Source organism: Mirounga angustirostris, unplaced genomic scaffold (assembly GCF_029215605.1).
Source record: "Mirounga angustirostris isolate CCGP_5_RB_7025 unplaced genomic scaffold, mMirAng1.0.hap1 SCAF_1, whole genome shotgun sequence".
Lineage (NCBI taxonomy): Eukaryota > Metazoa > Chordata > Mammalia > Carnivora > Phocidae > Mirounga > Mirounga angustirostris.
Genome location: NW_026991709.1, coordinates 201,214,408 through 201,227,870, shown reverse-complemented (window position 1 = coordinate 201,227,870; position 13,463 = coordinate 201,214,408). Strand labels below are relative to the sequence as shown.

The following is a 13,463-nucleotide window of genomic DNA, read 5'->3' as shown; positions in this document are numbered from 1 at the left end:
TTATCGGTTCATTAACATTGAACTTTTAGCCCAGAGCCCTGTAACTCGTGCCTGATGAGGCACATCACAGCTTTCTTGTGCTTAGGAACACGAGCCTGCACTTCTGCACTTTTCCTCAGAGCCATTTTAAACAGTGAATTCGCTAGCAAAAAGTACAAAAATATAAAAAACATGGCATATAATCTCCTGGGGAAAAGAACCTGTTGATAGCATAAGAGGTAAAACAAGAAGGTGGAGTGTCACCTTGTTCAGCCTCAGCTGGGAACACGCATGGGCTGGGGGAGAGGGGCACTCCCATTTTTCACTCCCCTGTGTATGTCTGAATGACCACAAAAGCGCCACGAGTATTGATTTTGGGGTCACAAATCAATTTTAGAGAGTAGGTGAATTCACAAATGTAGAATCTGTGAACTTGCCAATCTTAAAAGATTGCATTTAAAAGACATATACCAAGTACCCACTGGGTGGTGTCCAAAGTGGCAGATAGATGACTAGGACGTCTATTGCAACAGTGCAGGTAGGAGGGGAGGAGAGCCTCAGCTGGGGTTGGGGGTTGTATTAGGTGCCAGGCGAGAGTGGAGGGCTGGGGAAAGCTACTTGACAGCATAGGTAACAAAAGCTGGGGATGGATTCCATGTGGAGGGAGGGTGAAGGGCAGCATCCCTGTCAGTTGGGTAGGTGGGTATAGCAGGATACCTTCTGTTGTGATAAATGGAAAACCCCAGTTGAACTGGCTTGAACAACTAAGAGGCTTCCCCGGCTCCTGTGCATGGGAAGTTAAAAGGCGATCTCGGTTCAGGCAGGGCTTGATCTGGCAGATCCTTCTGTGGCACCAGGACCAACTCCTTCTCCTGCATCCAGTCTTAGCAGGCTCTTCTAATGTGATCCTGGAAGGGGAAGGCAGCAACTAGCAACCAGGAAAGAGAATCCTGGTTCTAATGTTCCCAGCAGAATGCTTAGGCTTCTGGCTTAGGTCAAGTGCCTGCCTGAACTGTCTGCATGGTCAGGGGATGGAATGAACAGATTGGATTCAGCCAGACCTGGGGGATGAGAGGTGAAGCCCACAAAGGTAAAGGGCTCAGAATCGGAGTAAAGGGGTGGTTTCCTCGAGGGAAGTCCAGGAGCCGTGATCTGGAAAGAGGGAAGAACAGGTGCGCTTGGGAAGCATAGATGATGAGCCTATCTACACCTTAAGTGATTTGATTATCAGGGCTGGCGCATTTTTTATTGAAAGAATCTTGCGATTTGCTTTCATCTCCATACTGGATGACTGAAAGCCATTCCCAGAAGACCCGAATCAATGTCTGAAACGTGACAGCTCAGGGAAGAATTTACATGGCTGCCCCAGTGACTTATTTTTGGGAAGGTCACAAAAGCATGGAAATAATTGTCAAGTTGGAATTATTTATGATTCCTGCACTTCTATATCAGGTCTAGTAAATTTGCCTCATCTCGTGAGTTAAGATAGAGGAATAGTCTTGTTTTTACACTGAGGGGAAGAAGTGGTCAAAGAAATGGAGACTCCTAATCCTGGAAATTCCTGAAAGGCAAGCTTTTATATCAGACAAAGAGAATGCAGAGCCAGATGGGAGAGAGAAGGAAATAAACAGAGGGTAGAGAAGTGAAGCCGCACTGATTCAAACTGAACACATGGTGATGGGCATTCGTCTCTTTATTTAACAAACAATCTTTCTTGATTTTTTCTGCATACCAACTCATGGAAGCTGAACCATGATGCTTCCTACGGCTTTGATAACAAAGCATCACAAACTTGGTGGCTTGAACCTCAGTTTCACTGGGTCCAAAGTGAGTTGTCAGCAGGGAAGAACTCCCTCTGGAGGTTCTAGAAAAGGATCTGTTTTCTTTCTTTCTTTCTTTTTTTTAATTGTAGTAAAATATTCATAAAATGTACCATTTGAACCATTTTTAAGTGGATAGTTCAGTGGCATTAAATACATTCATGTTGTTATGTAACTACTCACCACCACCCATCCCTCTGGGGCTTTTTCATCTTTCCAAACTGAAACTTTGTTCCCAATAAGCAAATTAAATGTCTTCAAGGTTCATTCATGTTGTAGCATGTGTCAGAATTTGCTTCCTTTTTCAAGGCTGAATCATATTCCATTGTAGGTATCTATCATATTTTACTCCATCCATTCATCACTCAATGGACACTGGGGTCCTTCCACCTTTAGGCTATTGTGAATAATGCATCTGTGACCACGGGTGTGCAGGTATCTCTTTAAGACCCTGCTTTCAGCTCTTCGGGGGTATCTCCCTAGAAGTGGAGTTGCTGAATCGTAGGGGAGAATCTACATTCTTGTCTTTTTATCTTCCAGAGCTGTACTTCTTGCATTCCTTGGCTTGTGGTCCTTCATCTTCTAGATCAGCAGGGTAGTATCTTGTTTCAGGGGATCACGTTGCCTCTTCTTCTGTCTCAAAGTTCCCTCTGCCTCTGTTAGGGCCCACCAGGATAATCCTGGGTAATCTTATTGCAAGATTCCTAATTTAATCACATCTGCAAAGTCTCTTTTGCCAAAAAAGGTGACATTCCCAGGGTCCAGGGATTAGGACCTAGATATCTTTGGGGGGGGTCATTATTCAGCCTCCCACACAAGCTAACAGAAAAGGCAAAAGGGACACAGAAAACTGCCATAAAAAGAAAGGCCCGTAGGACCACCCTGTCCCTAGAGATCATCACAGGAAATAGTCAGGGACATATTTTTCTATATTTCTTTCCATGCATATGCTAACAAATGTATTTCTTTTGTTTCTTTTCCTTTTTAAAAAATAAAAAGTGGGGTAACTTTCTACATGGCCCAGCAACTAGTCTCTTTCATTCAGTAATGCATCTTTGCAGCAAGCTCTTTAAGAGCGAAAGGGATTTACTTTCATGCTACTGTCTTCTTTGATGTAAAAATAGCAACTTTCCAGTAAAGCAAATGACTTTTAGAAAAATTCTATTTGAAATAATCTCCTAAAAATGTCAATGTTAACTTTAATTCTTAAGAGGAAAGAGAGATTTTGAGCCAAAATAAGGGTGGAGGCTACTTAGAATTTAGTATTTTAGATAAATTAGAGAAAGGGTGCTCTAGTTATAGATGCATAAAACATGACGTACCTGAAGGCTAAATTACTTTAGGTGTAGCATGTTAACATGAGCATCAATGCTTCCATGGTGTCAGTTTAAATTAAGCATCTAGTATCAGGGGTGGAGAGATCAGAAGACCTGGATTGGAATCCTGGCTTTGCCATCCACAGGCTGTTTATGACTTTAGGCAAGCTGTATCCAATCTCTGGGCCTCAGTGTCCTAACTTTTGAAGTCGGAGGACTGCACTGGAAACTGTCCAAGCTCCTAATGACCTTCCATTCTGGAATTTGGGAAGGGCACTGTTCTAGCAGGCTAGAGGTCCAGTGGTGAATCACAAACCTTTTACCAACTTACTTATGACCTTGAGCTCAACAGTCAGTTCTGCAGGGCCTCAGTTTATTCATCTGTAAAATGAGCAGGCTTGTCTAGAGTGTTCTCAAGATCCTTTCTAACGTTCACATTCTAAGATAGTGAGTCTCAAACTTCAGTGTGCCTAAAAATCCCCCGGGGATCTTGTTAAAATGCAGATTTTGATTCAGCAGATTTGGATGTGATCTGAGATTTGACATTTCTAGCAAGTTCTGGGGTGAGGCTGATGCTAGTCTGGAGACCACCATTTGAATAGCAAAGTATTTAGATTTTGAACTGTCAGGAAACTTTGTCAAAGACTTGGAAATGGGCAAAAAAGATTCCTGTGTGTCCCTTGGGTGGAGTGCTGGTCTGGTGATTATCTGGTGCTAGAGGAGTATGCACTTTTTTTTTTTTTTTAAGATTTTATTTATTTATTTGACAGAGAGAGAGAGCGAGCACAAGCAGGGGGAGCAGGAGAGGGAGAAGCAGGCTCCTCACTGAGCCGGGAGCCTGACGTGGGGCTCAATCCCATGTCCCCAGGATCATGACCTGAGCCAAAGGCAGCTGCTTAACTGACTGAACCACCCAGCGCCCCAGGAGTGTGCACATTTTCTTGTCTTCTGTTGTCCAGCTCTGCAAGAGTAGAAGTTAAAATGTAGAATATGGAGAGTAATGGGCTGAATTTTGCTTGACAGAGATACAGTTGATTTCAGTCCTGTGGAAAAGAAGGCTCTCAAACATTACTTTTTCTTGTCCTATAGGATATCAACCAGTTATGCGCAATGACCAAATGCATTTCGGTATTCCTGATTACCTACGTATATGAGTTCTTCAAAATCTCCTTTAAACGGGCTTTACCTTTTTGAAAATCATACTTTAACACCACTGGTCCTTTACAGTTCATTCATTAATTCATTCATGTGTAGCAAGAAACACTAGTGGGGAGTGAGGGAGAGGTTGGGTTGGGGGTACATAAACTCCTCAAGGAAATGATTGGTCAGGAATCCTGCTTTCCTGAACCCCAGCCCACCTTTAGATGAGAAAATTATACTTTACCCCCAATCATGGCCGGATAATTCCCTTCCCAGGGCTAGAAAATCACAGAATATGATGGAAGAAGATCCTGAACCATCATTAAGGATCAAGAGGTCAAAAGATCTACCCAAGCCCAGCAGGCAGCTGTAGCTAAGCTGGGATTAGAATCCGGGCATCAGGACTGTCCCAGTGCTCTTTACGCCAGCTGCCATCTAGTTTACTCTGAGGCCACTAAACTGATGTCCGCAGCACCTGGAATAACGTGAACCCCGCCCCCCAGCTTTCAGGTTTTGGCGACGCCAGAGACGGGGTGGAGAACTGGGCCGAAGGGCGGGGCTTGCGGTCGGGAGGCGGTGCCTGGGAGCGGGGGGCGGAGCTCGAGGTCGCCGCGCAGATGCCCCCGCCCCACAGGCTGTCGGGACTCCGCCCCGGGCCGCGCTTCGCTTCCCCCGGCTCCGCCCCCGCCTGTCTGTGTCTGCGCCGGCGGCTACCGATAAAGTTGTTGTTCTGCCAACATGGCGGCGCCCATAGTGACTGTCCGGGCCGCGTTGCCATAAAAGTGGAAACAGAAGCGTGAGAGCCGCAGGCCAGAGCCTGTGAGCAGGTAAACTTCAGCCCGGGGCTCAGCGGGACGAGAGACTTCTGGAGTGGAGACCTCTGCCCCCGGGTCGGGAGGTTCCGACTTGATGGGGGCAGGAAGGGAAGGTGCGGGCTGGGTTAAGGTGGTCCCGGAGCCGTGCGGTTTCTGACCTGGAAGTCCGGGTCTTCAGGCTCGTGGAGCCACGGACCCTGATGATAGCTCTGGACCCTTTCCCATTCCCAGAAGAATGCATGTGTACACGTAGTTTTGTACTCAAGTTCCCATGTTACTGCTCCCCTGCTCCAATTCATCCCTGGATCTTTGCTTCCCAGGGCTGGGGGGTTTGGACTCAGTGAAAGGCCATCCAGTGCATCTCTGTGCCCCGGAGATCATTGCTACTGTATTAAGGCTCGAAAGCCCTCAGAGATCTTGTGGGTCTACCTCCTCATCCTAGAAAGAAGATGAGGTTCCCGACAGGAAATAATTTGCCTGAGATCCCACAGGGAATTAGTCTTTGCAAAAGCCAAGATCTTTATTTTTTTGTTACAAAATTTGTTTTCTTTAAGATGCACTTTCCGTGGTCCATTCTTGTGCGTTTTCTCTTGGGTGCACACAAATGCCCCCATGTGCTTCTTCCGTGTGTTGTTTCTTTGCCCGTCTCCTACTCTTTCTGTAGGTTTCTCTGCCCATATATGATTGTCATTTCGGGTCCAGTTCTCAGGCCTGTCCCGTTCTGACCACATGACGCTGCCTCCGTCATTCTCAAGAAAACTTGACCTTAAGCCCCAAGTGAGGGTGAGGTCAGGACTGACTCTAGAGGAGTGGCGTAGTGGGGATTGATGCTTTGGAAAGATATGGAGGAAAAGACAAGATTCCAAGCATCTAGGCAAGGAACTGGATGAGACAGAGCTAAGGAAGAAAAGGGCCAAGTTGATTCTAAATACAAGACATGAGCCACACCTTTCACGTTGATGGAATGGTCATAGTTCTCTAATAAAATGGCTGTATCTGCTGTCAGGAAGAGGTGGTGCCCATCAGGGCTTTAGTGGTGGAGTGGCCAAGAGCAGGGTCTGGAAAGTAAAGGAAGGGAACAGGGTTGAGCATCAGGAAGTTCGTAGTATACTGTTGAGGCAAATTGAACAAACCTTTTAGAATTTCTAAAAGAAAGTGGGTTTTAGTCAAGGCCAAATTAGGACAGCTGCCAGGGTACACAATCTTCACAAAGAAGAGAGTGCTCTGTGAAGGAACATTTGGTGTTGGGTTATATAAGCTCCAGCAAAGGAACATTTGGTGTAGGGTTGTATACATTTTTTTTACATAAAAAGTTACAAATCATTAGACAAAGGACATTTCAGAAAGTTGCAGACCTTATCTTAAGCTTCTAGTATATGCAGAGCTGTATGGCTTTAATCTTATGGGAACCAGGGAGGAGGGAGGTTTTCTCTCTCTCTTTTTTAATCTTTATGTTCGGAATGCTCCTTTTTGGTTCTTTCATAAATGAAGCAGATGTGTCTGTGCTTGGGCAGAAATAGAGCCCATACTTTGAGTTTTGCTGAATCATTTTGACCTTGGTAAATGTTGAAGTATAGCTTCCCTGGGAGCCCAGGAGCAGGGGCCACAAGCATTAAAAGTTGAAAATTTCCTTTATTTTCTCAATATCGTAGCCCCGCGTACACTTTATGCTATGTCCCCCTAAATCTTGGGGATCCCCTAACTTTGGGTGTGAACTTTTCCTTAAAGAGTCTTGACACGTTATTACCACGTTGCTACCCAGAGAGGTGGAATCCGTTTACATTCTCAGCAGCAGTGTAAAAAAATGCCCATTTTTTATTTAACAGGTTTTTGCCAATCTGTTAGGCAAAATATTTCATTGTTGTTTTAATTTGCATTCTCTGATTAATTCTAAAGTTGATCTTTTTCATATATTTATTAGAAATTTGTATTTCTCTTGCCATTTTTCCTTTGTCCATTTCTTTTTTTTTTTTTTTAAAGATTTTATTTATTTATTTGACAGAGAGAGAGAGAGCGAGAGAGGGAACACAAGCAGGGGGAGTGGGAGAGGGAGAAGCAGGCTTCCCACCGAGCAGGGAGCCCGATGCGGGGCTCGATCCCAGGACCCTGGGATCACGACCTGGGCTGAAGGCAGACACTTAACGACTGAGCCACCCAGGTGCCCCTCCTTTGTCCATTTCTTAAATTGGGTTTTTAATGTTTCTCTTTTCATATGTAAACTCTTTATAGAGTAAGATAACCTTTTGTTACTGCAGTTTTGGCAAAGATTTTGTCTCAGCTTATTGCTTACTTTCTCATTTTGTTCATGGTGTTGATATACAGGCATTTTACACCTTTAGAGTCAGATTTATTAATAGTTTGTGAATTCTTCCATTGCTTTTTGCTCAGGACAGAGCATCTTGCGCCTTACAAAAATACATTAAATACTCACATTTTTGTTTTGTTTTATGTTACTTAAAAAAAATTCTTTAATCTATATGGGATTTACACTGGTTTATGGTTTGAGATGGGGCTCTACCTTGAAATTTTCCCCATTCATTAAATAATCTGACACTTTCTTATCTACTTGTGCTTCCTTCTTCATGAACTTTAAGTTCTTTGAATGCCCAGGTTAGTTTCAGAATTCTCTAGTCTATACCATTGGTTTATGTAAAGGAGAGGTTGTCAGTGAGCCATGTATTATGTAAACATATTTAGAAAGCTTATTCTCATTGGGTAGACAGAGAATGTTGTATGTGTTCTTTACGATTTATATAATATAAGTAAGTTACAGAGACAGGATTAGAATTTTCAGTGAAAGAATGACCTCCCTTCATATTGTTCATATTGGTGATCTAGCTGCACTCTTTGGGGTTTCATCTGTCACAATGGCTAACAAACATTGAAAGCAAAAACTAGTGAGACTGTGGTTCAGGTTAATTTGTATTTTTGTAGCTTTGTTGTTTCCCGTTGTTTCTGTTGGGGAGCATAGTCCAGAACCCTCTCCTTATGTATTCTTAGGGAATGAAGTCCAGGAGAGAAATGGCAGGCATCTCTCTATGCCCTCTGCTAATTGGGCAGTCTTTGGCTTATAAAGATAGGGAAATGCTGACTTAGTAAGGGAATCATAAACTCCATGACTCCTGTGGATAGTTCTAATTATGTAGAAACCCAACCCTTAAAAATAAACACAATTGCCTCAAGTGTACAAAGTGTCTGTATATTAGGTTGGTCCTATGGGCTTGTTGATACTCAACTTTTTTCATATAGTTCACCCTAATATCTATAATCACATCTACATATTTTAGAATAACCAAGCCCAGTGGATAGGGAGGTTTTCCTTTTTTGGATTTTGTGGTTTTGTGGGCGTTTTTGTTTTTTTTTTTTTGTCTTTCTGTTTCCACCCCCAAAGAAGCAAGAGGTGTTAAATACAGCGAGACAGTGAGACTTGGTATATCAAGAACTTTGGCAGACCATCTTGTAAAATGCCAACGCCATGGTGCCATTTTCTGTGAGTGCGAAACCTGCTTGTGTAAGCCTATAAGAAACTCTATTGGCGGGGCGCCTGGGTGGCTCAGTCGTTAAGCGTCTGCCTTCAGCTCAGGTCATGATCCCAGGGTCCTGGGATCGAGTCCCGCATCGGGCTCCCTGCTCCGCGGGGGGCCTGCTTCTCCCTCTCCCACTCCCCCTGCTTGTGTTCCCTCTCTCGCTGTGTCTCTCTCTCTCAAACAAATAAATAAAATCTTTAAAAAAAAAAAAAAAGAAACTCTATTGGCAACATCCATGACCCAGTACCTGTGTGAAAACAGGCCAGACGGGAGTAGCTGTGGAAAAGCTTTTGAGAGCATCAAACAACACCAGCTTCAAGTGCCTGCTTCTTTCTTTATTTCTCTCTTGGTTTTACATCTGTTTCTTCACTATAGCACTTCTCGCGTGGTCTCATGTAAGAAGGCAGAAAGGTTAGGCTATTTAGTCATAAATCGTAAATATTTGATGAACCGTCACCTCAGCCTTTTAGACTGTGATGAAATATGAAACTGCTTCCATGAGGTCATTTTTTGGACTTGACCTTTGGAGGAAACCAGTGAAACATTCAAGTTGAATTTTGAATGGCAGCCGGATGTCCTGGTGGACCCCAGCCTATGGGTTGTATTCCAGAAACACCATAGCACTCACCACTGTCATACGTGTGTATTTATTTGTTTGTATGCTTATCTGCTTTTCTAGTATGTGAGTGTCGCGAGAGAAGTGACTTTGTTTTTGCTCACTGCTGTATCCCCAGTGCCTAGAACAGTGTGTGGACCCAGTGACACTCAATAAATATTTGGTGAGGGCACCTGGGTGGCTCAGTTGGTTAAGCGACTGCCTTCAGCTCAGGTCATGATCCTGGAGTCCCAGGATCGAGTCCCGCATCGGGCTCCCTGCTCAGCAGGGAGTCTGCTTCTCCCTCTGACCCTCCCCCCTCTCATGTGCGCGCTCTCTCTCATTCTCTCTCAAATAAATAAATAAAATCTTTAAAAAAAAATAATAAAATAAATATTTGGTGAATGAATGAAGAACTAAATGAATAAGCGGTCTTGTAAATAATAGTTATTTCTTGGCTCAGCTTATGAGTATATGGAACTTAAAATATGTATGAAAAATGCTAGTAATCGCACCAAGTCTCTGGATCTCCTAGAAGGCAGGTGTTCAGATGTCTTCTGACAATAGAGCCTCGGGCCAGGCCAGCATGGGCTTGGAGCTCCTCTGAAGCCTGGGTGATGGGACAAGAAGCCTGCTGGACAGACACTGGGCTGGGCCTATGGGAAAGGGAGACTGGGAGCCTGTGGCAAGGGGCTGGCCCAGCTGGTGGTCTCCATTTGTTCCTGTGGGAATTTTGTGTCTTTGGCATTTGGGAACACTGAGTGTCTTTATATTTTCCATTAGAGTTTGTGTTTAGCTCAGTTGAAGTTCTCTGGTGTCGACTTTTTTTTTTTTTTTTTTTAAGATTTTATTTATTTATTTGACAGAGAGAGAGAAACAGCGAGAGAGGGAACACAGGCAGGGGGAGTGGGAGAGGGAGAAGCAGGCTTCCCACCGAGCAGGGAGCCCGATGCGGGGCTCAATTCCAGGACCCTGGGACCATGACCTGAGCCCAAGGCAGATGCTTAACGACTGAGCCACCCACACGCCCTGTCTCCGGTGTCGTCTTCAAGGAAGGAAGTCATCAACAGGATAAGAAGAAAGCATGCGCATGTTCAGAGAACACCAGACTGATCGGGAGGACAAACTCAGGGGAGGGTTCTGGGCTGCTCCTAAGTGTGCTTTCTGCCCTCTTTTTCAGGATCTTCCCACCTTCTGCAGGATGGCTTCTGCTTGGCGGAGACTGGGCTTTTATGTCTCTTTTCTGAAAAGCCAGCAAGATGGCGGGCCAGGGATCATCAGCAGGGGAAGGAGAGTGATTCCGGGATGGGCCAGAGATATTTACAGTGCCACGGGAGAATGGACGAAAGAGTACACACTGCAGACAAGAAAGGAGGTCGAGAAATGGTGGCATCACCGAATAAAAGAACAGGCCTCCAAAATTTCAGAAGCCGATGTGAGTATTCTGAGGGGTTTTGAGAGAGTAGAGAAGAGGGGCTAAGGCCTCGCACTCCGGGGTCAGATTGCCCAAGTGCAAATAAGTTATTCATTGTGTGACCTTGAACTGAATGATTGACTCTGTGCTTCAGTTTTCTTATCTACTATGGACAGTGCTAGTAAGAGTGCCCCCCTGCTTCCTAGGATGTTTGTGAGGGGTAAATGAGATCAGATAAGGATAGTGCTTAGAAGAGTTTCAGTGTGGTGCCACACTGGGCATTCTGGAGCAGCATTTACCAGGGAGATGCATCAGGATTCATCCAGCAGGGGTTGGGTCCTTCCTGGTCCATGGTGTGGTGGGGCAGCACACAGGGATCCAGCAGGGTCAGATGTGAGGCTCCAGGAGTGGCACCTGGACCCCTCACCTATGAAACTGAATCTGCATATTCTGAGAAACACCTGTCTCTTCCCTGGCATAGACCTTGGCCTCCAACCTGGTTCTGCCACCTCAGCAACATGGTTTGGGAGGTACCAGCCCTTCCCTGGTGTGATCTGGGTCTGTGATCCAGCCTTGCAGTGGCAGTTGTGTGACTTAGTGAACCCTTGGCTTCTGCTCTGGATGCATCAGCTCAGAACTCTACTTATAAGTATCTTCAGTATTTGGTTGTACCCAGTTTCCATGGGGCGCCATATTGGAGGCTGGCTCCTTCTCTAGGAGTCCAGCCTGTCAGGGATTAGTCTTGGATGTGGTAGCTCTTACCTCTTGATATTGGTCAAAGTAACAAATGGGAGATGTGATTTGTTACTTGAAATGTTGAATCTGATCAGAGCCAAGCACTATAAGATAGTTTATCTTAAATTCTACCATCCCTTTGTAATAGTTGCCAAATAATACAGACCTTCTACATTTAATTAAGGAGATTAGGCCAGAGGCAAGCAGTTGAGTACATATAACTGCAAGAGACTGCTTTTCTCTAGACTTGGCCATTTCCCATCTCCTGATTCTCATTCTTTTCAGACACATTCCTTCTATGAGATTGATCACTGTGAAGAATGCTGGGGGCAGTTATTTGTGTTAAAGTGAAGAGGATGTTTTTGGGAATTGGTTAGAAAGAAAATCTGGTATTGAGAGAGGTGTGATGGATATCAAGTGAAGGTTTGAATAGGATGCATGATTGTACAATGAAAGCCTGACTTCCGCCTCAGCAGGGCATGAAGAGCCTTCATGTCAACATGACCAGACTCAGTTAACTAAACGTATTTTGGAAACAAACTAGGGAGCAGTTTAATTCTGAACAAGGAGAGTAAAATTATCATTTCTTCTTTTCTTTTTGGTTTAGATTATAATTTAGTGGCTTCTACACATTTTAAAGTTGTAGCTTACTGATTTTTGTGGCTTCTCATTCTTCTTAAGTATATGGTTTTTTAAAATAATTAAATGGATCAAGGGGCACCTGGATGGCTCAGTCAATTGGGCATCTGGCCCTTGGTTTCGGCTCAGGTTGTGATCTTGGGGTTGTGAGATCGAACCCCACTTTGGGCCTTGTGCTCAGTGTGGAGTCTGCTTGGGATTCTGTCTCTCCCCCTGCCCCTCCCCCTGCTCACGCATGTGCACACTCTAAATAAATAAATAAAATCTTTTAAAAAATTAAATGGGCCAACACAGTTTATCAATAATTGGGGAAGCAGCTGGAGGGATACTGAGGGTGATCCCCTGGGGGCACCCTCTCAGGGTCTGCACTGGGGAGTGGTAAGGTGGAGAAGGTGCCATATGACCAGTCTGGAGCCAGGGCAGTACCATGGGCTCGGTCTCAAGACCTCAGCGTGATCTCATCCATATCACATAACCTCTTTGATCCTCACATTCTTTGCATTGTTTATCTCACAGAATTGTTTTGAGAATCAAATGAGAAAACGTGGCTGAACACATTTTACAAACTGAAATGTTACATAAACAAAAGATCCAAGAGGATAAAAGTGTGTGGTATCTTTGTCAGGAATTAAGAAGACAACTGGATGTCAGTGGATTTTGAAGCATTTATAATTGACCTCACTGTGGTATTAGATCTATTTAAAATCCACCCAAATGAGTTTCCAGGAGTTGAATGTCTTGCCGTGATCACCATAATCATTATTAAACGAAGTTCTATTTAATGAGCATTTGACTATATGTCAGGTACTATCTTTCCATATATTACCTTATTTAATCCTGGAACAACCCTGGGGATTTTGGGGGGAGTAAGAAAACAGAGGCTCAGAGGGAGGTTTGGTAATTTACTGGGGATATGTGCCTGGGACCTTCTGGTGCCTCACCTTTGATTTATAGATTCTGAGCCCAGAAAGGCAGAGGAATTTGCCCAAGGTCTTGCAGATAGCTGGGGACAAGGCTGGGGCCAGAACTCGGGCTCCAGGCTCCTTCTGTCTGCCCCCTCTAGGCTCTGCAACAGTTTTGGAATGTGATCTATGAAGAGGAAAGAGTTATCTTTCCCCTGATGTCAGAAGCTGGCAAAAATAATAGGTCCCACTTATAAAAACCGTCCTCTTCCCATCGCTTACAATCTTAATTTCTTTCAAAGGCTTACATTCTTACACTTTTATATAATTATGAAAATTTCCCCTTCAATCAGATTCCTGCTCAGTTTTAACATAAACCCCCATAATTCCATCTTGCCATCCCCAGAGGATAGAACTCATTTCATTATCACGGAGGAAAATGACTTAATTCACACAGAAAAGCAAAAGGAAGAGACCTGAAGCAAGCTGAATACCTTTTCTGCAATAAACAAAAATAGTCATGAATATTAAAGACTTTTGCCAGCGGTGCCTTTCTATATATCTTCTGTAAGCTCCCTTTT

At 44.2% G+C, this 13,463-nt stretch overlaps 1 protein-coding gene across 3 annotated transcripts in view; it reads left to right on the top strand.

The window, feature by feature from the left end:
* Positions 1 to 4,951: 4,951 nt before the first annotated feature.
* The window catches only part of LARS2 (leucyl-tRNA synthetase 2, mitochondrial), a 145,852-nt gene continuing 137,340 nt past the window's right edge, over positions 4,952 to 13,463 (top strand). For all 3 annotated transcript variants that reach the window (XR_010413450.1, XM_064597035.1, XM_064597034.1), the window contains exons 1-2: positions 4,952 to 5,082; positions 10,373 to 10,627. Coding sequence is in view for 2 of the 3 variants with exons in the window: in XM_064597035.1 (XP_064453105.1) it covers positions 10,394 to 10,627 (234 nt within the window). In the remaining variant the exon portion in view is untranslated. The remainder of the gene's footprint in view (positions 5,083 to 10,372; positions 10,628 to 13,463) is intronic.